This window comes from Amblyomma mixtum, chromosome 3 (assembly GCF_055824585.1).
Source record: "Amblyomma mixtum isolate Tamu chromosome 3, ASM5582458v1, whole genome shotgun sequence".
Taxonomy (NCBI): Eukaryota; Metazoa; Arthropoda; class Arachnida; order Ixodida; family Ixodidae; genus Amblyomma; species Amblyomma mixtum.
The window spans coordinates 174797720-174823684 of NC_143014.1; the positions used below are offsets into that span (position 1 = coordinate 174797720).

Genomic DNA, 25965 nt, shown 5'->3' on the forward strand with positions numbered 1-25965 from the left:
TATGCTCCAAAACTGCTTCTCTCGATATTGAATGTGCAATGATTTTTGCATTGAAAAAAATGTAATTCCATGGTAAATAATCCTTTCACTCCCAGTCCTAATGGCTGCCTCTCTCAAAATGAATGTGCAATGATTTGTGCACTGAAAAAAAAAAATGTAATTCCATGGTAAATAATCCTTTCACACCCAGTCCTAATGGCTCTGCCACTCGCAGGCTAAAAGAACTCTCAGAGATCTTTATGTGCAAGCACAATATATGAGTGAGTAGAAATTTCAGCAACTGAGAACTGAGCAGATGGCAAAGTATTGCAGGTAAAACAAGCACAGATGAGGCTTCCAAAGATCCCGTCTTCTGACAGCATGACTGAAATATGAACAAAAGAAAAAATCCAGACAACACAGCACTAATTTAGCAACAATTTTAGCTAGCCTGATTCCACCAGCCACACCCCAAACCATGCTAAAACATTGTTTCTCTGTAAAAATACTAAAGTACTTGTTTACATGCACAGCTTGTCTCATAGAAAGGAAAGATAACAAAACCACTTTTTAGCAAAAAATATAACCTAATCTTTACTTGCTGCACCTCTCATTTAAGTTCAAAAACAAATGTACAAGACGGTATGCCTGTATAAGAAAACACGAAATTCGCTTATGGTGTTGCTTACTACACAACATTGTGATGTGAAAACAAATTCTTACATTTGGCAAATCGTCTGCTGCTTAGCAGGTGGGTCACAACGAATTTTGTTTTGCTGAGATTTTGTGTCATACCGCTGCAACTATGTCAGGATATGGTGGGCGGCTTGATGTTTGGTTGGCGGCGAAGTTGTAATTAATCGGGCCAACCTGCCCACTGCTGCACTCTCCGTAAGTTCGGAGGGGGTGGAACGACAAACTTCTCCACCCCGTGTGCGAAAGATGAGGTTTGACTGCTGACCGGCGATAGGGGCCACGCCTGATTAGCCGTTGACCGGAGGCATGAGGCGTAGGCAAGTTTCTTTAGAAAGCCCTTTACTCGAGCAAACAACCGCAACCAAAAGGGTGCAAAACAAACCCAGCAAAACAGCGGCAATACAGAGACGCGACACGAATAAACACAGAATCGAACACAAACAACTATTAACAATAAGAAGGAAAACAACAGGGCGAGAACTATACAACAAAGTTACACGATTAAAGCAATATACAAAAGAATAGGACGAGAACAGCGACAGAACAAAGAAAAGAGTAGAGCGAGTGGTGAGATACGGTGGCTTAGCTGCGTAGTGGCAAGGTCCGGTCGCAGGGAGCGTCGGGCTGCGGGGGCGCGCGGTGCTGATGGGGGGTTGCGGATACGGGCGAACTTGGGCCACGGGTCACGCGTCTTCCACGCGTCTTTCGGGGCCGCCGTCGCCGCGCTCTACGCGTCAGACACCCGCCTAGGCTCGCTTGCCGAGCACTGCCCTGGCTGACCTCACACACGTCCGCGCGCACCGAAATCTCCAGACCAACTAACTCGGTCGTGATTTTCCCGCCACCGCGTTCCCGTGACAAACAACAAAAAAAACAAACAAAAGCAAACGAATCCTCTCGGCCCCGTGCACCAACGATTTACAGATGTTGAGAAGGGGGGAGAAGAAACACGGAGAAACTGAAGGGGACGTGAAGGAAAGGTATGGTCCTAACGAGGAGCGATGTTAACTTCCCAAGGTTGGGACGGGTGCTAGGGCATTCACCGGCCGCTTCCCGTCCCCCCTCGTACAATCGCACGCTTCCCGGCGATAATCCTGAGGGGGCGAAGCTGCGGTCCCCTATTGTGACAGCCGCACACACAACCAGTTTCTCCACTCTTAGAACATCGCGGAATTCACAGCGAGCGGCAACACCACTTTTGTGCGCCCGCGAGCAGGACGGCACGTGCTCACAATGAAAGAGAGTGCCAGCTGCGCGAGCAGCACGCGCGTACCAGCCGACAGGCTGCTGGCTCAATGCGCTCCGCCGGCGACGTGCCCGGACAGCAACGCCAAAATGACCGGCAGGGGAGAAGTGGCGCTGGTGCAGTGGAAGCAAACTTCAGGTGCGCTTCCCTATACGATGTGATTGACCTCCACTGCTCCCATGCGATCCAAATCCATACATGTATGGTTGATGGGGTTATAATCATCTGTGTACACATTTACATGGACAAGCTCATTCTCATTTTCCTGCGCAGCACCGAGATTGTGCGTGTTTAAAGTTAAAGCAGCATTTTAGACATAAAAGTCAGAGTCAAACCTTGCTGTGAGAATAATTTAGGGGTGTGCGAATAGTGGTTTTTTTATTCGAAGCGAATAGCAATTTCTTCGAATAATTTCGAAGCGAATAGTTCGAATAGTACTTCTGGCACTAAAAAAAGGCTGAATGACAGTAGGCATTTCCAAAACCATTTATTTTCCTAACACACGATGCCATTACATACTGCATGAGGCTTTATTTAAAACCATGCTTCAAAATTTTAAGAGAGCACCTAAAGTGAGTTAGAACAATTTTTACCGGTTTGGTAATAAAAAATTATAACATAAAAATACCGTCTGCTTTCTAATAAGAAATTAGAGATAAAATGCAAAAAATTACAGTATAACAGAACGGTGCCAGTAGTACAACCAATAACTGAAACCATAGGAGTAACTGCACTATACACTGCAGCAAGAGCACTGAGAACAATAATGAAAAAAAAGGACATTCTGCACTACCGGTGACCAGTGGTCGAACGGGTCGAATGTCCAACACTGAGCTAGGCAATCACGTTCGGTGCACCGACTTGCCACTTGCGTTGCTTGCGTTTCTATAGTTTAGGATCCTCACTTCTTGGCTTGGATTGCGCCGCCTTTTCGGTTACGCCGATGGGACTGCTGCGTCCAAAGGTGTTCATCATCATCATCATCATTTATTAACCCTTAAGGGTCCCGTTAGGGACATTACATAAGGGGGGGGGGAGGTGGTACAGGGGTGTTCGTCATACATGAATATATAAATATAGAAGGAATATGGAAATACAGAAAAATATAGAAAATATAAAATATACAATAGAAAAAAAGTAGAACAAGACGAAAAAAAGACAGAAGTAACAAATTCAAATAATCACGTCATGACAGAGTGTAGCAGAAATATAAACAGAAACAAATTACAACTTTGGAAGTAGAACAGGCTGGTCAGTTTGCAGGGCTTGGAAGCTGGCATAGGGTGCACGAAAAAAATTATTTGCCGTTGAGATGGTCGATTAGGAGCTGTCTGAATCTGGCAGGGTTAGTCTCAATGACAATGTGTTCGGGGAGGTTATTCTAGCTTTCTATCGCAAAATGGAACAGGCTGACCGGACCTCCTAGCAGCACTGGCAGCATCGCACCATCGCGTATCCAAAGCTCCCACAGCACCGATAGGTTGGCCGTACTGTCGGGGACAGAGCGTTCAGTACGCGCCGCCCATGGATCAAATGCATCGCCATCACCTTGCGGCCGGAGATTGGCGCGTCTATTTTGCTATCCGAGGGGTGCTCGTGAAGAAACGTCGGCTCAGCTCTGTCTCTCTTGGGTTTAGTGCGGCAAACTGGCGCTCTTCCCGGCCTATGCCGTCACTCTGACAAGGCGTGTCGCACGATGCATTTTTTTCTTTTTGCATTTCACTAGCAGCACGCGGCTGCTGTTTGCCGGAGCGTTTCTTCGCTTATCAAGCTGAAGGATCGGAACATCGTTCCGGTTACATTCCCAGACTAGCAAGAATGGAAGCGGCTGTACAAAACTCTCGCGGCGCAAGCGAAACGTCATTCGTACCGCTCGCGCCTCCTGGCGAAATTGTCCCCGGTAGTACCTCCGAGCAGCACTTAGCATCGCGCTTTCAAGAATGCGGCACACCACCGAAGACGGCTCAATGCCCCGATTACGACGGCGTTCCGTTCCCACCAATGCGCAAGCAGTCAGAATAGCAAAAGACGCAAGACATAGATGGATGCGATCATTTCGTTCTACTAAAGTTCGTCCGCAGCCTCCCCGATGCCGAGCGTTAACGGCAGTAATCCTCCACGGGTGCACAATAAGCTTGGCGTTATCACACGCTAAATGAGCCCTTCCCATTGAAGTAAGTATACACTTCGGCGGCATCAAGTCCCCGCGCTGCCGCTGCATTTTTCTCGCCTCCGCCGGTAATATGATGGCTTGCTTCAATGCTGCCGAGAACGGTCGCCCATGTTCGGTACGCATGATTCGTCACCTGATTTGGTGAAGCGATAGCGCGGTAGGGCTGCGTGTTTATCTTCGCATCTGTCCTATCATATAATCTTTTCCGCAGCTCTATTGGAAAAAAAAGAGTGGGGGGGGGGGGGTGAACGAGGCGAAGCAAAGCCCGCGTTCGAATACTTGCGGCGTCCGAGCACATCGATAACGTCACCGCCAGCCAGAGTATATAAAGGGTTCGCTGACAACATATAAAGGTTCGCTGACAACAAACTAAGGGGGTGATCGTGTATCTGTCCTCGCTTCGGCGAGCGCGGCTTCGGCCGCTTATCTGATTTTTTTCAGCAGCGTCCGCTCCGGCGGACCCAGTTGTTGCTGCGACACGCGTCTTGTCTTTCCTTTTTCTCTTTGCTCTGATCTCTTACCTCACCTCTATCTGCACGTGGCAGCGGTGGTGGCGGCTTGGCTCGAGCCAGTAGCAGGCCCGTGCAATTTCCTTTTCATCCTCTCAGTCACAACAACAACAAACTAAGGGAGGAGGTGGTGACGAAGCGCGGCTACGGCCGCTTATCTGTTTTATCAGCCAGCGTCCGCTTCGGCGGACGCGGTTGTTGCTGCGACGCGTGCGTCTTTTCTTTTTCTCTTCTTATCTTTTAACTCTCCTCTATCTGCACGTGGCAGCGGTGGTGGCTCGGCTGGAGCCAGTAGCAGGCCCGTGCAATTTCCTTTTCAGCCTTCTCTCAGTCACAACAACAACAACAAACTAAGGGAGGAGGTGGTGACGAAGCGCGGCTACGGCCGCTTATCTGTTTTATCAGCCAGCGTCCGCTTCGGCGGACGCGGTTGTTGCTGCGACGCGTGCGTCTTTTCTTTTTCTCTTTCTTCTGATCTTTTAACTCTCCTCTATCTGCACGTGGCAGCGGTGGTGGCTCGGCTGGAGCCAGTAGCAGGCCCGTGCAATTTCCTTTTCAGCCTTCTCTCAGTCACAACAACAACAACAAACTAAGGGAGGAGGTGGTGACGAAGCGCGGCTACGGCCGCTTATCTGTTTTATCAGCCAGCGTCCGCTTCGGCGGACGCGGTTGTTGCTGCGACGCGTGCGTCTTTTCTTTTTCTCTTTCTTCTGATCTTTTAACTCTCCTCTATCTGCACGTGGCAGCGGTGGTGGCTCGGCTGGAGCCAGTTGGCAGGCCCGTGTACTTTCCTTTTCATTCTTCTCAGTCGCAACAACAACATAAACTGAGGTTTCTTGTTTTGAAGCTTAGACGACTGTCGGCTGTGTTCTTCCTTCGTTGCGTCTGCCTCGACACGGTGGCAGCGACGCGGCTTATGGTAGCCTTAGTGCGCAGGTTCGAAGACGGCCAGAACGCAGGATCTTTCGCAAGAGCTCGTCGCCCTCACCTTTCTTTCGTTTGTGGCTGGGTTCGCACCCCGGCCTGATCGTGATTTGCGTATTGACTGACCCCCGAGCGTTGAAAGCGCGATAAAAAAAAGCCATCTATGCGGCAATACTCGGAACCGAAACCACATAATGCAAGCGGGCAAGCGTCCCAGTAACACTATTCGCGCGAGACGAATACTTCGAAATTTCGAATACCGAGAATTCGGTTCGAAGCGAATATCGAATACCATGCTATTCGATCGAATATTCGAAATTATCGAATATTCGCACACCCCTATGTGAGATAATAAAAGCATTCCATATTTACAGGCAAAGCAACACATGGGGAGGTAAAGCTTCTTTTGCTCTGAAGAGAAACAGAAAGGCCTTTACGCACATTTGTTAAAGAAAAAAAAATAGGCACAGAAAACTGAGGCACTTATACAAGCACATCGCCGACAGAAGTCGTTTCCATAAAAGTTGGCAGCGGAAGGAAACATGTAGAGACTGACTGCTTAAATAAATAAGGTTAATTTGTAAGACAGCTGACTTTTTTTTTGCGGCCACCTAAGCCAGAATTTCAAATTCTGTCTTTCAGTAAATCTCAACTGCTGGTTCAATGCTGTCTCATCCCATTTTTCTACTGCAGCAATGCTTTGAGTTCCACTGTTAGAAGATGGAACATTAACAAGTCTAACTGTCCCGTATTACTTCTGCAGGTAATGAATGAACACGCGTGCCTAGTAGATCAGGATGTACAATCTTCCACACCTTCCTGATCATCTCTGCCATCAGATGTTACAGCAGGCAACTGATACTGCAGATCTGTGCAAGCAACTACAGTGCTCCCATGCTGTGCACTGGACACAAGGTCCTGGGATACATCACTGTCCGCAAGAGTCAGGACGAGGTTCTGACTGCCAACAGCTTGCTGAACACTACGGCCAGGCTGAGGCTGAACAAACGTTTGCTGGCCAGAAATCATCACTGGCACCCCCGTTGTTCCAAGTTTGTGCAGCAGGTTTTTCACAGGAGAACACACAACTGATGGATTGCTGTTTGCGGCCAGGGAAACAGGAATTCCGAGAGTACCAGTGCTGTTGAGGACCATGGCTACCAATGGGTTGTTTTCTTGCTGCAGCACTGCTGTGCTGCTGTTCTCCACTGTTGTCAAAATTGTGGTGCCATTCTGTAAGAAAACACGATTAAATAATTTATCTAGCAAACTAACATGATTTGCTCATGCTGAAATCACCGTCGTGTGGCAGTTATGTGGTGACTATGACTGGTATTAGAGAAGAGCAAGTGCCTATTATATGCACATAAATAGCTTTGCCTTCAACATCACAGCAACTGTTGGTCATCCTTTGCTGCAAGCACGCACCACAGCAACTTTAACCTAGTTCAAGTAACCTGCAAGCTTACTTGCATGTTTCCCTTCTATAACACATCTGAAACCGTTCTTATCCTTTCCTATCAGAATAAATCTACAATTCAGTGCTTAAAACTAGCACCTTTTACAAACAGCGCTCTACAATGAATTCTACTCTGGAGCTCAGAAATGTGAAAGAAGAATCCACAAATGCACTAAACTAAAACTAACACCTTTTGAAAACAGCGCTCTACAATGAATTTTACTCTGGAACCCAGAAATGTGAAACAAAAATACAAAAATGCACCAAACTAAAATGCTCCATTTTAGACTATGGCCCTTCATGATGTTCCATTCTATGCGAGAAAGAGAGCTTAAGGTGGCGGTCCCACTCTGACGGTGAGCGGGAACCATTTTTGGTGATATTTGTACGTCGACTGTACCTCGCTCGTTCGCTTCATAAATATGGTTCAGATATCTCCGAAAAGCTACTTTTCTCTGCTTTCAAAAGATGCATTTTGTTTAACGGTAGCTGCAAATTTGTTTCAACTGTAAAAGAAAACGCAAAGATGAAAACTGGCAGTTGAGCTCAACTTGTCTCAGGAAATGCAAAATTGTGAAAAACCTCTTGCACCTAGAGAAATATCTTTCGAGATACTTTGAGATCGGATGCTAATGAACATATTTAAGCATTTAGAAGTACGTGTATAGATTAGTTTATTAGCCACGCATGTTTGAAAAGCATAGAAAACAGAACAATGTAATCTGCAATAACTTTTGGGATATGCATTGCACTGCAGCGCCTTTTTGTACAGTTTGAGACCGTCTAATCGCCCTTCCATTCTTAAAATTTCATCCGTCTGCCTTTTTTAGTTTAAAAGTTATTCCTCATCAAAGTTAGCGTTTTTTCGAAATAGTTAAAAACGGAATGCAATACTGTTCAGGTAACCAGCGCGTGGCAGTTTTGAGATTTTGCGTGAAGAAACTTAATACTTCGCTCTACGCGGCTAAGCATCGCCTTTACTCTACAGCTTTTGGGGAATGCGCAATGTCTAGTTGATTTTAGCTACCTTTTTTGTTCTCGTCATGAAGGACACAAGCTCTTGAAACGTTCCGCGGCTTCTTTTTTTCTGGCAAATATACTCTTAAAATGTCGGTCTCTCATTCTTTTAATCAACTTGTAACAATTGCCAAGAACAAAGTCCACAGAATACAAACAATAATAGCAATAACGCGACATGCGATAAATGTAGTAAGTAGCGCCATCTACACACATGCACGTGTACTAAATAATCACAGTTCAAAAAAATAACGAGTGTGGCGCTGCTAAACATTTACAATCAGGAGGTGTTCACGAAAGGGAACGATACCTCTACGATGTTTGCACGTTTCCCTCGATTTTGCCCTATGTAGTGTGTGTCGAACTTCCAAGCAGATTTCCGCCATATTGCTTTGCTGGATTGTTTTGTAGCGTAAAGCTAGTAAAGCCACACTACGCGGGTCAGAGCCGAGTTTTGCGCGAGTGTGCGCCGCCTGTTATGCGCATGCGCGAGAACCGCGTGACGCCACGAGAGGCGCAGGTCCGCAGGTGCGTCGCCTCCCCGCCACAGCCGGTGCGAGCTCCTCGCTGCCGGCGCCGCCGGCGTGCGCTCCTCTCCACCGCGTGACCTCGTGTTTACGACAGTTGCGCCGCGCGCTACTGCGCATGCGCGAGAAGGGTGCGCGGAGAAATGACGGTCGCGCTCAACATGTAAGCTCTGGTAAGCTAAGGAGAGTCGAGCCGCTGCCAAACGGCGCAGAAGGCTGGAAAATGTAAATTCTTCCGATCCCGAGGTTGTCGCCTGGCAGTTCGCCGTCGAGCAGCCAAGGCGAAACGTGCGGCCGAAACACCGGAGCACTTTACGCTACGTATATCCAGGCATAGCAGAGCTAAGCCACTGCCAATTTTTTTCACCTGACGCTTCGAAACGCATTCTGGGCGTCGTATTATTTTTCGAGGACAGGCATTGCTAAAGCGACAGGAAAGGGAAGAGACAGGCTTTCGCTTCGTGCTGCCGGTTGTTCGTTGTTCCGGCTAGCACTGTGGAGGGGAAGTTGGAGAGCGCTCGATTCACCTGCACTCAATGCACCAGTTCGGCAAAGTTCTGTGGCAGCGGCGGTGCGGCGGGTGTGTACCGCTAGTTCCGGCACTTTGAGCGCAGTTTGGCACTGTCTGCTTCCAAAACGGATGGTCGAGTGCAGGCCTGGTCGTCGCTAGCCTTTGCGATGCCAATGAATTGCAGCCAGCTGTTTACAGCCTACATCAGCGGCAGCCAACCTCTCGTATCTCATGAAGAAATGTGCAAACAGCACATCACAATAACATGTTGCCATGAACCAGCCTCGATCCGTTTCTTTGGAGAACTCGAGCAGCGTTCTAGCTTGTCGACGAGTGAAAGTTACTTGAGTCTCCGCCGTTTATCACAACCCGCAAACCATCATCTGCTTCCATGGCGGCTGCAGCTGCACTATTTCAGCACTAACCATGGAGCAGGTGCAGTTTTCCAGAACTAGACTCGCACTTCTTTCAGACGAATGCCGTGGTTCAGAGGGCGCCATGTTCCACCGCTGAAATGAATCCATGTGGTATATAAGTCGGGTACAACTCAAGAACGAAGCAGCACATGCCCATCAAAGGAGACCGCCCAGCCAAGCGCGTCGACCGAACAGTTTTCTGTTCGGTCTCCACAGGTGCGCCGCGACAGCAGTGGAGACTGAAGCTGCCACGACCGTCTGTTGCTGAATATGACCCCACCTGTAACATTCAGCGCTTTTGCGAAAAAGACGCTCTCGCGCGGATCTATGCGAAAGGTGAGCAGCCCTCTCCCCCCCCTCCCCCTTTAGTGGCCAGTGCAGCTGAGACAATAAACGGGGGCACCACACCTACTAGTACCTTCGCCTTTCTCCGTCTTTTCCCCTGCTCCAGCTCAGGTGCTCCTAGAGACGATGGCGGATGCCGGGGCAGCAAAATCTTTTCCTTTCTTTTTGCGTTATTATTTTTTTCGCCTTATCCCGAACAAAGGACATCCACTCTCGGCTACACGGGGACAAAACGCCGTCTCCTTCCTTCTCTTTCGCAGGCTTGGCTGCATGCACAGCCACAGAAATCGACGTGACTGGCTGGAGGACTCCCTCTGAGTTGCATGTGCCGCTTCGTTCTTTAGTTGTAACCGACTATAGTGCTGTGAGGTCCCCTCTTCCGGAACTGGCACAAAGGACCGCCCCCTCCACTTGCTGCGCGCCCCTCCTGCAGGCGGGGTAGCTAGCGCCGCAGGAAAAGGAATTCTCGGAAAATGATTACAAGCACGTTATAAGCGGTGTTTACATGACGGGTTGAGTGGAGGATTTGAGCTGAAAACCGGTTACTGGGTTCATGTAAACGAGTCGGGTCCGGGAGTCGAGGGAGCGAGTCCAGTCAACTCCGCTGCAGGGGGTGGGTTGACTCACTCGACCCCAACAGCAGATAGCACGTAAACCGGTCTGAGTCGGGTTAGTGGAAGGAGAGGTGATAAATGCGAACCTGTTATTCGCTTGCGCCGTAGCGCCTGCGAGGCAGCCGTTCATGCCGCAATCTTCCCGGCTGCCACTGCCCTTTCCCGCTGCGCCGTTCGACGCTTGGTGCCGCTGCTGTTGAACCGGTCGCGACTCGCTAAAATCGAGTTCATGTAAACATGCAGTCAAGTTGGGCTGACCTTGCTCAACTCGATCTCCTGGCTCGACCCGCCGAAGTCGGGTTCATGTAAACGAGGCTACAGTTTCCTGACAATAGACGGTGTGAAAATAGCAGCTGTTCCTACAGTTTCCAGGTACGCGCTCGTGGACACGCACGCATACACACACACATACGCGGGCGCACTTTTTCAATCTTTGATCCAACCAAATCGAGGCAAGTCGACGCAAGGCAAGAAAGATATACATTTCAGCACGCGATGGAAAATTCTGGAGGGAATAAGCAGCCTAATGATGCAAACTGGATACAAGAAAGACGTACGTCTAAAATGAATAAGAGCACACAGCTGAGGGTCCAAACGAGAGAGGGGAGGGGGTCGCCCTAAGTGCCTACAGAATTATCGCTTTGTAGCCGACCCCTTTTTTTTGGCAGCATTCCTGCACCCCCCCCCCGTTCTTCTTCGTACAATGTCTATAAAAAAGTCTCGAGTCCGCCTCGTGAATGGTATGCATCTGTATACTGCATTTTTGTGAGCCTTGGCAAAATTCCGTCGAAGTTGATCGGAATTGGTTGCAAGGTGCCGCCGCATGTACGACGAATATTTGCTTCTGAGGTAAACACACTCCGACACCCTGCGGTGCTCACCCTCTCAATAGCAATTTCACGTCTCTTGCGCAATGTCGATTCATCTCAAGGGTAAACAGAAATTGACAATTGCCCACTTCTCTCTGCCTTTTTCTTTACCAACCATAGTTTATAAGGTTGGACAGGCATACGCTGAGCGTTGACTAAATGTATAGCTGTCTTTGTTATAGTTTCCTTATCATAGATGCAATATCATTTGATAAAAAAAATATTTTTTTTTTCAGCGCTATAGTTAGCAGGTTACACTCTAGACCAGGAGTGTTCCGACTACTACTAATATTACTATGCATCAACAGTGACGAAGTGATTGAACGCGCAAAAGACGAGGGCAGAAGGAAGGACACAAGAAAGGCACCGATTTCAACTATAAGGTTCATTGAAAAAAAACAAAAAAAAAAAACGCTAGAAATATATACATGGGACATAAACATAATTAATTTTCTTTATTTCACACCTTCCTTATTTTTGGCGTCCGCTTCCTCTTTTCGCTTACTTACTAATTTGCTCTGTGCAATTATGTCGACAATTATCACTAACTCGCCCAAGTTTCCACTGTGTCGACGTTGTGCCTTTTGCGATGCGGGCTGGGCAGCATTATTTTTTTCTTTTTCTTTGCTCCCACTAATATATGTCACGACATTGAAAACAGGAAAGTCTGTAGTCGGGTAAAACTCAAGAACGAAACGGCACATTCCCTCAAAGGAGGCCCTCCAGATAGTAACATCGACGGTACAGCTTTCTGCGGCTATTTAGCCAAGGCTAAACAAGAGAGAGAAGGAAACGGTCCTCTGTTCCCGTGCTGGCATCCTTATCCCGAACAAGGATCACCCCACCTCTGACGCTGTTTGGACAAAGATGGTACCCTCTTTGCCCCGGCTCTCCAACTTTTTCCCTTCACCCTTCCGGAACCATAGACCAAATAAAGGAAGCCCCACTCTCTTTGGCTTTGGCGAGGGACAGGCAGAGAAAGAAGCATGCGGAACCACCCCAGCCAACACCTCCCCCCACGCACGACGGGGACTAGCAGCCGGGCTTGCCATGGTTCGTTTGTAATCCTCTGAAGGCAGGCGCAGCAACAAAAGAAAAGCCTTCACGCAGCACGGGTGCACGGGTCAAGAAAGGACCGGACACGTATCTCAACATCTCAACCAAAACCAGTCTCTGGTCGCTGAGGGCAAGACGGGTAGACACTTTCTCAGTGATGGATCAGTGTCGTAGCCTGGTGGCAGAATATGAACTACTCGCAAGATGGCGGCAGTGGAACCGCCACCTTAAATCAAGAATACCAACTAGCCCAAGAACTAACTCTACCGGAGAAAGAGAGGCAACAGGAATTCCACAGCATGAACTACAGACTTGCCTGAAGTTCGTTAAGAGCACTCTGAAAGGCCTCATTACGTGCTTGGGTTATTTGTTGCATAAGTAGTTCAGCATGTTGATTCTGCATGGCTTTGAGCAATTTCTGGAGAGAGCTGTTCAGTTGTGGTGTCTTGCTTGAAACAAACTCCGCCTGTTGTTTCTTCAACTGCTCGAGTTCAACGTTCTTCTTTTCCAGCTAGAAAAAAGCAAAACACAATTTAAGGTCAGCACATTTTACACAAAAGAAAATGTAAGGCATAGGAAGAAGTTCACTTAACCTTCTGTATATGCACAAACCAAAAGAAGGCTCTTAACTTCATATTGTGACAAGAGACCAAACAATGTAGCACAAGGATAAAGTAAAATGAGCATTTTGAGAACACCTTACAGATTCAATAGCTGCTTTACAAAACGAAGAAGGATATCACAGTCACGTAACTAATTATTTAACTGTACATTTGTTAAAAAAAATTGCATTCTAAGCAAATGAAAATAATCATCAGCACAAACTTAAATCTGCAGGACTTCCTCAACTACAGGACAGAACCTGCCCATAAATGAGTATACCTAATTCATCCATTTTGTGCAAACTAAAGCACCATATATAGGCCACTGCATGCATTTTTCAGCAATAAGGATGCAGAAACATTATGTGGGCGTGCCTCCACTCTTTGAACAGCAATAACCCCAAACTACATGATAGGTTGTGCTGGCCCTATGGAGCAACACGCGTTCCCGTGTTCCCTTTCATAAAGCCTTTGACAGTACAGGTGCAGACGTAAGTAAACAGAGCACGCAGCCAAAGTGAAAACTGTGTTCAGTGCCATCTAGCTGGGCACTAAGGAAACTGAAATGTACAGCACGCATAGGCAGGCCCCTAGCAGGTGGGACCCATACACTGCTCCACATGCCTTGCATTCGCCCATCGTCGATGTCGCTCTTTTTGAACGATACTAATACTAACGGTTCTGGCAACTCTGTGCGTGACAGACATCATTGCGCTCCATCCGAAGCAGCGAAGTGCTTTGTTGCCACTAAAAGCCTCCGTGTTTTGAACGTTTGCAGCCGATGGGACAGTGCAGTGTCACACCAGTGACTAAGCGTGCGCCAAATGCCCGTTGGAGTGAGTTGCCGAGCAGTGCCAAACTCGTGGAAGCAAATAAATTCCACTTCCTGAGACACATGCTCCACTGTCATGGTCAAAACTTAAGGCTTCAGCTCCGTTTGTGCGCACATGTGTAATGATGACAACTAGTAGTGTCTAGCACCTTCAGAAAAGCGGGATCACCTGCCTGTGCAGCTAGTTGCTTCTGCAGAAAGCCAACAGAATGCAGCTTCCTAACAATAGCAACTGCAGCAGCCAGTGCCGGCTTTGGTACAGGAAACAGGTGCAATAGCACCAAGCAACGGCGTCACATTTTAGCTGTGACACCACCTGGAAGCATCCAGGTAAAAAGCAAAAGTAATGCCATTAAACAAACCAAAGCCTGCACCAGCACACTGGGCATTTCGCGGCTGCCTGGTTGGCGTGACACTACACTGTCCTGGAGGCTACAAAAGTTTGAAACATGCAGGCTTTTAGCTGTGCCAACATGTCAGCAACAGCTGCTTTGGATGAAGCATCGCCAGAATTGCCAGTAATGCCATTCAAAAAGTGCCGCATCAATGACGGGCAAATGCAAGGCATGTATAGCACCTTGAGGGCCCCGTCAGTAGGAGGCGTGCCCAGGTACAATGTGAATTTCAGTTTCTTTGGTGCCCAGCTAGGTCGCACTGAACACTGTTCTGACTTTGGTTGCATGGTCCTTTACTTATGTACACACCTGTACTTCTTCAGGTGGAACACCTCTAATAAAGCACACTATACTGCTCTCAGGCAGTCACAAGAGAGTGGCTGATGCACAACCGCACAAATAAATGGGACATACAGAGCACATTACTTTTTAATTATTTATGCCAAAAAATTAGCATAACAAAAGATGAAAAGTACATGAAAATGATGCACAAGAATATATAAAAAAATACTACCTCCACAGTTGCAACGCTCTGATTTTGATGATTCTGATGACAATTTAATAAAAACTGCCCTTGGAGGAGTTACTATGGGGTACATTTTGGACGAACCTGTTGACAGCTCATGTAGGTGCCCATTGTTCCAACAGCACCATCAGCCATTTCATCAAAGCTGTACATAATAAAGTAGACCACTACTTTCCATTTGTAGCTTAATTCAAAACGTACCATGAAAAGGACTGACAAAGTTATAACTGCATGCTAATCATTGTTGCAAGGCAGCATGTCCTGATCCATGAGCTAGTGAGGAAGAAAGCTAACACTATCACCAACTGATTGCTACTTCCTCAGTGACAACATCTGCCAGTATGTATCACAGCTTTCCTGCAGCTACATAGCTAGAACATAACAGAGGACCACAGAGGACCTGACTAGCATACCCACAAGACAAGACTACTAGTATATCAAGCTGCCAAACTACATAGAACTGTCTTGTGCTATGAACCTGGTAAATGATGAATGGCACCTAGACACCTTAAGCAACGCCAGTTACAGCAGCTTTGGCCCTTCTGCTTGCTTAGATTAAACCAATAGCCTAGACAGCCTCAGGGAATGAGCAATTACTTAAGGCTCAGATGACCAGTATAAAACCTTTACTTACACTTATTATCTCACAATTGCTAGCGTGTTTAACATACTCCCCTCTTTCTATGAGTTGACAAGCGCGTTAGTAATGAAGCATTCCGAAACATTTTATGGCAATACAGATGATCAGTGCAAAGGGGGGGGGGGGGGGGGGTCGGTATCAGAACCCCCCTCCCCTAAAAAATTTTCTGAGTGCTGCATTCCCCCTTCTCCCCCTTTTTTTGGCTTTTTTTTCGACCGTGCTATTCACACAGCATCGATGTATAAAATGTAAAAACGAAAATAAGAAGAGTGTAGGTTCGTTGGCAAAAATAGTTCCTGTTCTAATAGCTGTTCTAATAGGAAGCGGAAATTATTGCAGAAAATGGCCACTCTTCTTCGCCATCGCACAACGTATGACACTTCTTTTAAATGTAGGCATAACTCACCCAATAAAGCATATCTTTTCACATCAGCCCACTTTTTCATCATTTGCATTGTTCTCAAATTATCATAAACTACCGCGAAAATAAAAAGCGATTATTTTTCAAAGGGCCTCTGTGTCCGGGCGCAGGTTCATATGCATGGGGATGAAGTTTTGACAAACGCCACTTGTTCGCAGTAGCTGACTTTGTTGTAGAGCAGGAGCTTTTGTGTTGTATATTATGTGAAAACATAGTAAATATCTGCGATTTTCTGTACAAGGGTTTTTTGTGAGAAAATAAATTTTCTTTGCAAATAAAGCACTCATATTATATAGATATTACAGTGAAAGATACAACTAAACCTTCGGCTTTATTACAGCGGAAAAATGACATAAAAACCTTCACTTTTAATACCCACGACTCACCTTAAAACAGGGCATGCTTGGACGGGCAATGTGTAAATCTACCAACAAGGCCTTTCACATAGCAACCAATGATCGCAGTTTTTCTGCCATCAGCTAAGATGTTATTAATAAGGAATATATGCTCGAAAAGTAAGGACCTATTAATGCGTGTTATAGCAAATGGAGACCAATTCTAAATGAAAGCATGCCACTTGTACATGAAAAATTAATTTGCATGACAACGTAAATTGTTCACAGGACCAGGTTTTCACAAATTCCAGTAGCAAAAATCTAAAAAAGGAGGTCTTTCTGAAAATTAGGTTGTTTACAGTATTTATTTTTTCTCTTGCCAAATGTTCATTTGTATGATGCATCAAACTGTTCCTTTTTTACAATTATGCCATTAAAAATGAGTGACCTGAAACAATCAATGCCAGCCTGTAAGCCTTGTTTTGCTTGCTAGCACACCATGAACCACAGCGTAGTCTAGGGGTTTAGAAACAGAGCAGGAACACCATTGACAGCTTGCCGTAACAGTAACAGTGGCACTGGAAAATTCCACCATTAATTGCACTTCTGTTATATTGCAAGGACTACAAAAGCAAAAAAGAAAAAACTGATCATTACCTGGCGGCGTAAGGAGAGAATTTCTAGCTGCATCGCATTTTCAGAATGTGTGTGCCTTGCTTTTAGATTGTCCATTTGCTGCCTAAATTCAGTTAGCAGCTTTTGAAGAAAGATGTTTTTCTCTGTAAGGTCTTCCTGAAAAGGCAAAGCGTATGTTTAGCTTACGCAAAGCAGAAAACAGATGCAATGGCAGTGGCTTACTTCACGGGACTTCACCACGCAGCCTGGATCAGATGACAGTGACCTAGTGTCATCCTCCTGGATGATCATGACTGTAGTTGGTGTTTCAGAGGTGCTTGGGGAGACTGGATTATCAACAGATGACTCTTCAGTCATATCAACAGTTACAGCTGAAAACAAGAGCAGAAATAATTGAAAAGTATGTAGAATTACCTTGCATAAATACATGTTGTAGCCTATAATAAGGAGGAATTAAGTTTCACACACTTGCTGCATCATGTGATCATCCATGTGGTTCTACAGCAATGATATGGGCTGCTGATTGCGAAAGTGCAAAAAACTCGAGTACTTAATACTGTTTCTTCACTGAATTGGAATAACTGGACTTCACAATTATCTCTGCACATTTTTTGTCACAGAAACATGTGTATTTAACCATGCAATTCACAAATTAAAAGACGCATTTTGCTCCTTGCGTAAAACATGTAAAATCATGACAAATGTCACACAATAGGTTTATGGTTTATGGGGGTTTAACTTCCCAAAGCGACTTAAGCTATGAGGGACGCCGTAGTGAAGAGCACAATAGGACAACACGTCAATAACAGGAAGTAGAAACAGGCCGCTATGTAACTCAGAAATTCAGTGCAGTGAGGGTGTGCTAGTTACCCTAAAGCAGCAGCGAAAGCAATAGCTCAAGTTAACTGCACTGCCCGAGTAATACCGCCCCCACACACACATTTTCAATCTCGATCTAGTCATCTAGTATTGAACCCAATGCCGATCTAACGTTCCTACACAGCAGATTTCAATTGTAACCGAATCCAATCCTGCTGAACACCAAGCTGGTTCCTGAAGCACGACTGAGGTGTTTCACATAAGCTGAAGAGCCACTGCCGCTATCCCAAACTCGGAACACACATAAATACGAGCTAATACACGGCCAAACAGTTTTCAATAGTATGCAGATAGTATGCCAACAGCATGTTAACCAAGTGTTTTTTGTGGCCACTTACTACACAACACTCATTTGTTTCCCACAAATTATGCAACTAAGGGTGCATGCTGCCCCATCTGGCATGCCACAGGCCTACTCATCGACAATAATCAAAAGAATCCCTCATGGCCCCACACCAGGGACCTTTGAGGTATAAAAAAAAAAGTGCAAATGCGTAAAAGCACTGCACGCTGAGCACGCTCGCAACTTCAGTTCCCAGGTACCATCAGTATAAGGCTGCTCTTGACCACTGGCTCAGGTACTGCATACAATTGATAGCACTGCTATATTTTTGCTTTGGGCTTTCCTTTGCCCATGGCAATACTATCCCACCAGCGAGGCCAAATTTCATATCAGCATGAGAATCATACAAAACATGAGGTGCTTTTGCAAGCTCGCTCTGCTACAGTAACATGCGAGTCAGCGCCCCACGAGATGAAAGTCTGAAATGGTGAGCCTAAATCAAAGTTGCAGTGGGAGCATCAAGCAACAAAAGTGTGCATTTTGGTATGGAGAAGTCAGAGAGTGTGCAGAACACAGGGTGGTAGATCTACAAATGCTTCTAGGTTACATCTCAGCATCAGGATGACACTGAAGGAGTTAAAGTGTTGCAGTAACACTACAGAGACCTCTTCTGCTTTTCTGTTGTTTTTTTTACCTTCTGCTCTGCAGTTAATACTTCAGTACAATAAGCCTCTCCCAACCAAAAGATCATGCTCTAAGTATTTTTACTTTTCACAGCTGGTTTAACAAGGTTTGTTGAGCCAACTTGAAAAGGCACCTGCAGTGCGAAGAGAATCAGTCCGTAAGCGAATACCCTTTACATTTATTTGTTTGTTTCCGTGAGCATAGTCCCTTGTTACCAAGTGTACTTTTCGTGTCTGTATGTTTGTTTCTGTAAGGTGCCTTGCCTTTCCTACGTTTCACAACCAGAGTGACAGGTTGGGCAATGGGCTTTTTTGGCCCACAGCTGGGTGTCCGGTGTCGATGGATGGCTGAAGCGAGGACCCAGGAACCCTTCAGCGCCCCCTGAATGAGAACCTTGTGCATGTGTACACGCCTCTGTGCGTGTTTGTGTGTGTTCTCAGCGTTTCGAAGTGCGGGGCTGTCAAAGGAAAGCCAGAACAGCAGAGTGTGGATGGGACAGCAACAAGAAGCAGTGTGCGTGCAGAGCTCGACTGCGGGTGCACGATTGAAATGGGCAAGTTTGTCAGCTTGTATTTTTAGTCTATATTTGTAAATATAGACCTCTGTGTTCTTCCACGTTGTGTGTTTAATTGTCCGCTAATCTGTGATTTTCTAACAAGTCATGTCTGCAACCAGAACAAGACTACTACAGGAATGCATTGTGAGCCATGATTCATGCTTGCTAGCATGTGTGTGCTCTCTCCTTTGATGGGGACCATTATGCAGCAGCTGAAGAGCCCCAGGCACATCCAAAACACATAATCCCTTGGCCATCTCTGCCACGCTGTCACCCGCCTCGCTACCTGCACTGTTCCTGGTTACAGCTGGCACACATTGAACAGAACAGGCAACCTGACTTCTCCAAAAAGCCGCTTTTCAAAAATGTATTTTTCTGCTGCAAATAGCTTGACTGAGAGACGTAGTTTTAACCGTATCAGTTTAAAAATTCACCACACCTCTCATGTATCAATATACAACACTCTGAATGGTCAACAACTCTAAGGTTAGCTGACTGTCACATCACTTATGGCAAACCGATGAACTGGCCAATAGCCAACCATTAATATGGTTGAGAAAGGAATGTTGCAGGAAGTCGCTAACAGCTGAATGCTCAGCTCTAGACGATACCGCCAAATACTAACCTCAGCAAACTGGTCACAAGGTCACACCTCGATTTTGCTTCAGTTTTGTAACTGGTAGTACTGAACTTTGGAACTGAGATACCATATGGCAGCCCTGATCTTATACCAATTTCATAGTTACTGCTAGCGTCGAAACTTTTGTACCTCTCATAATTTCTTGAACCATGACACTTCATAATACTGTCAATGTTATTACCACTAAGATCACACACGGAGCAAAATTTTTCGGTGTAGTAGCATCATAAATTCCTTTGAAATTGTTATTTGCAGTGGCAGACATAGGGACAATGCTTCTGCTAATCCCCTCCCAAGCTGGCAATGGAATCAGTATGTTTGGCTTGGTTTTTGGGGCTTTAACATCAAAAAGCAACTCAAGCTATGAGGGATGCCGTTGTGAAGGGCTCCAGAAATTCTGCCCACCTGGGGTTCTTTAACGTGCACTGACATCGCACAGTACACGGGCTTCTAGAATTTCACCTTCATCGAAATTCGATCGCCGCGGCCGGGATCGAACCCGCGTCTTTCGGGCCAGCAGCCGAGCTCCATAACCACTAAGCCACCGCGGTATAGCGCACCGCGTTGAGCCACCACGGCGGCTTCCACCGTAGTAAGGGTTGTTGTCGTAAACGTTGCGGAAGAATCCAGCGAGAGAACCTATAGTCCTTGAAGCTGTTAGACCGGTGAGGTACCGAATCAGTGACCAGTCTCATGAGGAATCTCAGCGTAGAAGCACGCTGAAACATGCTGAAGCATAGCCTCCTGCATTATTGATGCGCCAGGTCGATCACCACCTAGCTCGGCTACTCAGAGCAGATTCTGGGGCTGTATCTTGTTCCACACGGCCGATGTGGTAGGCGATGGCTCCGGGGTGTTAACGGAGGCAGTAGCTATACGGTAATTAAAGTGGTGCAAGGTGTTCGGGCGAATGCGAATTTTTTTGATCGCTATGTCGTGCATACATTTGGGCAGTAGCGTCACTAAGGGGATGCAGACCGTGCTGGGTGCAACGCTGAGAGGCGTGCGACTGGTGTGACAACAGTTGCGCTGGAATTTCGATGGAGGCGAAATTCTAGAGGCCCATGTACTGTGCGATGTCAGTGCACGTTAAAGAACCCCAGGTGGTCGAAATTTCCGGAGCCCTTCACTACGGCGTCCATCATAGACTGAGTTGCTTTGTGACGCTAAACCCTAATAAACCAAACCAAACCAGAAAACCTGGCAGCCTTTGCCCTCCATGAAATAACTGTAGGTCGACAAAAGCCAAAGCCACACACTTGTAATAGGTTATGGTGCCTAGAACTACAGCTGCAGTTAGTGACCAAATGCATTTTCTGATCTTATCCCTAGGTTATACATGTGTAACTGTTGCAAATCTCCAGCAAGATTTATTTAGAAAACTGTTTAGTTACACCATGTAACTACCAAAGCAGCAAGCATTACCCTGCTAAAATCCAAGGTTAACCACTGCCAGTTGTTTGGTACAAGTTTTTTGGAGCAACGAATCAGCATTAATTAAGGAAGTATGTCTAAAATTTGCAAAGCATAAATTTCCAGCAGTTTAAAACATCAACTAGCGCCTGCATTTCATTCCAAATAGAATGCTGCCACAATAACCACACCAAACCTGTGCCTTTCCTCCATCGTAAATGCAGACCACAATCCCACACTGCCTCATGCAACACTTCACATAAACACCATTGTCCACAGCCTTGGAACCCTTCCAATGATTACATCATTGTCAAAAACCTCGCGACATGACTACTTCTTTGTCAAAGCAGTCAACTGCTTCTCGTGAAGCTGCACGGCTCGAGTTGGCTACTGCCGAATTTGCACTGATGTTTACTTGATGACAGTCACCTTCCATGCTGACATAGCTAACCTTTACTTTTCTAGTCTTAAACTGCTATTACTGACAGTAGGCTAATTATTTGTTCATTCAGAATCTGGTATGCGACTACAAAAGCTTTCATCCACTGACTACTCATCTACTCTCCAAGCACAACCACATCAGCATATCAGTGGACAAAAGGAATGCGAGTGTAATAAAAATACTGCAGACATGACATTCTTTTGTGCCTCTTGAAGCTGTGAGACCTGCATATAATGCCACTGACACCACAGGCTCCAAGATTTTGGCCGCAGTGCTATAAACTCAGGAACGCTCCCACAGTTGCATTCCTGCAACACCGTCTCTACAGCTGTGTCCAATGTTCCTTGCGTGTCATAATTCAGCTTAATTTTTTTATTGTACTTGTGTCGTGACAATCTTGCATCGCCCCAGTTTGCACAGTCTGAAGAATCTTTGTAGTGGCCCAAGTTCAAGATGCTTACTGCTGCCACAAGTTGAGTGAAAAGTGACTGGGAAGCAATAAGAGAGAATGCAGCTAACTCACCAACAGCTGTATTTGAGTCCATATCTGCATTTATATCAGATGCTGACGACATATGGCATTCCGAATGTTCAACTATGCTGCTGTCTAAACGTGACTGCAGCCCCATCCCTTCATTAACATCCTGAAAAATAATGGCATTGTTAGGAAATAAGCTGCAGTACACAGCATGTGGCATGAACTTGTCCACATCGAAGTGCATAAAAAGCAGCATGGATATGACCCTGCAAAAAAAAGTTCTATGTCAGATAAACAATAAAACAAATGAAAAGCTGGAACGTAATAGCACACTATTACTACTACTGCTGCAAGATGGAAATTTCGGCGTGTCGGTAAGTGTGGTGTAAAAAACTGGGCAGAATAATGCTACGGAAAAGGAAGCACACAGGCTAGCAACAACTCTCAGCCTTTTTATTTAACAAAATATTATGTCACAAGGGTGTGATACACGACTCTTCTGGTGTAAATTATTTATTTATTTTTTTTTTTCAAAAAGTTAGCAGAGAGCCAGCGACCGTCTACGTGCTTACTTGTCCGTTGTTTTCTTCCACACTGTTTTTGTACACCACGCCATTGCAGTGATAGGAATGCAATAATAGAATCCAAAAAAATTGCTGCCTACCTGCACTATATTGATCTGAAATGTTGTCTGTGGCATCTTAAAATGTGTCTCGAAATGCTTCATTGCTTCATCACGCCTGCAGAATCCATTTTTGCATTTGTAGCAGTGCCAGTGGGGTCCTCTAAACTTTTTTTCTCCCTTAATGCTTCCTGATATCCTGCACGTTGCAGAGCATCGAAGCATTTTCAAACCTACAAGAAAAAACATTGAAAGTTAACTTGTGCGCTACATTCGCACAGGGCATGTGCTTCTGGCGTTTTGTTTGCAGTTAGCAGATAAAGCCAAGGTAGCACCGAAACATTGCGATAATGTTACATTTTTGTTACGCTCAAATGTTATTTCAATGTCCTTCATGTCCTTTTTTTCTAATGTTTTTGTAATGTTACATATAAATGTTCGAGTAACTTTCCCCAAGCATTCATGAAACATGTAAACAACATAAATGGAACTTTCTGGAAAATGGTGAAGCAGCCCCGCACAAGCATGCAGGCCTGCCAGTGGTGACGGCACACAACTTATAACACTTTGCAAAAACCAACAACAAGAGCGACACCTTCTCCACTACAGTACAGCAACTCGTATTCACTCACCTCCAAACGGATATCATGCCGCCGAGCTTATATACTCGCTACTGCGGGATGTCCCATGAGTGACAGTGGGGAATGGGTAATAACTAAAGTTTTGTGACAAAACAATGGGGCTCTTCATGTAATCTATGGCGAGTACTATCTAAGAGATGTGGTTACAAGGTACTGTTAGTTGAAAAACATCTTTACTCTAAGAACAGTGAGAAAATGTCTGGAAATCCGCGCTCGAAATATATTTGCAATGTTGTTTTATGGTTGCTACTCTAACATTATAATAAAATTTAGAAGATTATATTAAAACAACGTTTGTTTAGAATGTGAAAGTAACGTTTCCTATGTAACTTAAAGCATTATATGTTAATTTTTAATGTTAATGTAAAGTTACTATGCAACATGTAACATTACTCCAACTTACATAACATTTTTAGGGGTGGAAGCAGGCTCAAGCACTTTGGAGCAGCTCAGGGAGCAGTAATAATGCCATTCTGGAGCAGTTTTGGAGCACAAAAATTATGTTTTGGAGCACTGAAATTATGTCTTGGAGCATGTTTGTAGAGTAAAAGACCTGTAATAATTGCAATTTCACACTTACGTACAAAATGAACGCAAAGAAAATAATTTTATTCAACATTCAATTTGCTTGTTAGAATTACTTGTTAGATTCCAGCGTGGAATCTATCATTCTAATGTGCTCAAGCACCGCCGGCAATTTGGAGTTCACGACAACGACCAGAACGTTTCCACTTTCCACGTTGTCCATGTCCTTCGATTTTACTCTTGTGCTGATGAGTTCCTCGGCACTCGTAAGTAATGCCTTCAGGGAGGATAGACGCCACTGCAGGGTGGCCTTTTCCTCTTTCAGCCTTTTTTCTTGACTGCTTTCTGTCTTTTGTTTGCGTGATTTTGATTCTTCTTCACACACGTTTGCGATGTCCACTGTATGACTTTCCATCACACTTTCTCTCTCGCACTCTGCGTTGCCATGCGGCAACGAAAGAACAGCCTTTGCGAGCCTTCCTAGTCTTGGATGTTTGGGTTCGCCAGTGGGCATTTTTAGTGCAAACACATTCACCCAGTGTTCAACAACATTTGTTGAAATATCCCAATCAGAAATTTCACAGGAAAGGCGCAACCACTCATCAGTTGGCGATAATACTTTGCTGGGAGGTACGACTTGTGGTAAGGCATTCGCAATCTAGCGCAGTGACGTGTAGTGGTCTCCTACTACACCAGGCTTCAAAAATCTAATGTGGAACAGCACTTTATTGTCCAAAGGTAACCTAGTGAGACGAGGTACCTGTGCAGGATATATAAGAAGCCCTGGCCTTGACATAGAACGCCTTTTTCTGAGTTGGTGTCCAAAGCTCCATTTCATTCTCAGTATCTAAGCCAAGCTCAGGTTTCACTTTCCAGTTAGCTTGCGATTCAACTTGGACATTTTTCAACTGGAATCCAGTTACATCTACAAACGACTCCTGCCGCAAAAATCTCTAAGTGGCCGGTGCGGCGCAGTTATGGCGCAATATTGTGTTTTAGAGCAGGATGGCGCAGGGAAAGCAGTTTGGAGCAGGGTGGCGCAAATGGCGCACCCCTTCCACCCTTCCGGTGCTACCTCCCAGGTAGCACCGAACATTAGAATAGTGACTATTCTAATGTTCGGTGCTACCTGGGAGGTAGTTACTAAAAGTTTTCTCACCAGCGAAGTAGAGTCCCTTGTCGACATGTTTGACCCTGTAGTGCGCTTTCACAATTCGTGGGTCCTTGAAAACGACAGTCTTGATGCAGAATGGACAGTGCAAGTGGGGAACCGGCTCCGCCGTGCACTTTTCGTTCGAGCACTCGATAGGCTCGAAATGGTGTTCTGAACCTCTCATCCGAACGCTCGGATGGGCCTGAAAGAATAGCACAGGACGCGACGTGTTTAACTCAAACAAGCAGCAACAATTTTTTCACATCAGCAATTACGACAAAATTCCTTTCAAAACGCTCTTCATGCCTTGCGCTGGTGCACCGAGGGATTTGAAACTATATTTCGCGGCTACGCGTTGTACACAGGTGAAGAATGAAAGGTAAGTATCGCTGTCGAACGGCGTTCCTACAGGAGAAGCACGTATGGCCGAAATGTGGTTCCTGGCCTCATTAAGCCTTCGTCCAGAAATCGGCACTGACGCTACACGACGAATCACTTTGTACTCACGATTAGCTTGCCGGTATCCATCCGTTTGTTTTCAGCAACTCCTCTCCCACATTTCTAGTACGCGTCTGTTGACACCAGAGACTGCAAACGTAATTACGACTCGATGCACACAGTGTCGTGACGACTTCAAACCCGCCCTGAGTACGTCTTCTTTCTTTGAGCCCAAGAACGGCACCAAGAAAAATTTGATTGGACGAGAAATATTGGCGTGACTACTAGAGAAATAAGCTGCTAATCTGATGCGAAGCAAGTATGATGCGTTAGGCGCCATGTTGAGAAGGAAGTATGGGATGTTAAAGGCAGTTAAAAGCAACGTTTTTAGATCCCTGTAAAAATGAAACTGCTCTAATAATTCGTTATAAGTTCAATAGATCAGGTCAGTCCTAACAATGCTGGTTTGTAATAAGTAACCGA

General features: G+C 45.7%; 1 protein-coding gene across 4 annotated transcripts; it reads right to left on the reverse strand.

Moving 5' to 3' along the window:
- Nucleotides 1-25722, reverse strand: LOC149352790 (uncharacterized). Of its 4 annotated transcripts, XM_089581983.1 has the most exons (9): nucleotides 25552-25721; nucleotides 25051-25246; nucleotides 22768-22958; nucleotides 22149-22269; nucleotides 16951-17099; nucleotides 16750-16884; nucleotides 12658-12852; nucleotides 6664-6760; nucleotides 80-364 (listed from the first exon to the last, which is right to left on the reverse strand). In XM_089581983.1, exons 1-9 carry the CDS (start codon nucleotides 25570-25572, stop codon nucleotides 228-230), a joined length of 1242 nt encoding a protein of 413 aa, XP_089438109.1. In that variant the 5' UTR covers nucleotides 25573-25721; the 3' UTR covers nucleotides 80-227. The 4 variants fall into 4 exon arrangements, with proteins under 4 accessions (XP_089438108.1, XP_089438109.1, XP_089438107.1 ...); XM_089581982.1 differs by lacking the exon at nucleotides 6664-6760 and having other exon boundaries at nucleotides 1-364; nucleotides 25552-25722; XM_089581981.1 differs by lacking the exon at nucleotides 80-364 and having other exon boundaries at nucleotides 998-6760; nucleotides 25552-25720.
- Between the last annotated feature and the right edge of the window lie 243 nt (nucleotides 25723-25965).

Coding starts and splice junctions, on each gene's coding strand:
- LOC149352790 (XM_089581981.1), bottom strand. CDS start 25,572: ATGGATACCGGCAAGCTAATC. Junction 17,100..22,148: donor GGACTCAAATACAGCTGTTG/GTGAGTTAGCTG, acceptor TCTTGTTTTCAG/CTGTAACTGTTGATATGACT. Junction 12,853..16,749: donor TTCTCTCCTTACGCCGCCAG/GTAATGATCAGT, acceptor GCTTTTTTCTAG/CTGGAAAAGAAGAACGTTGA.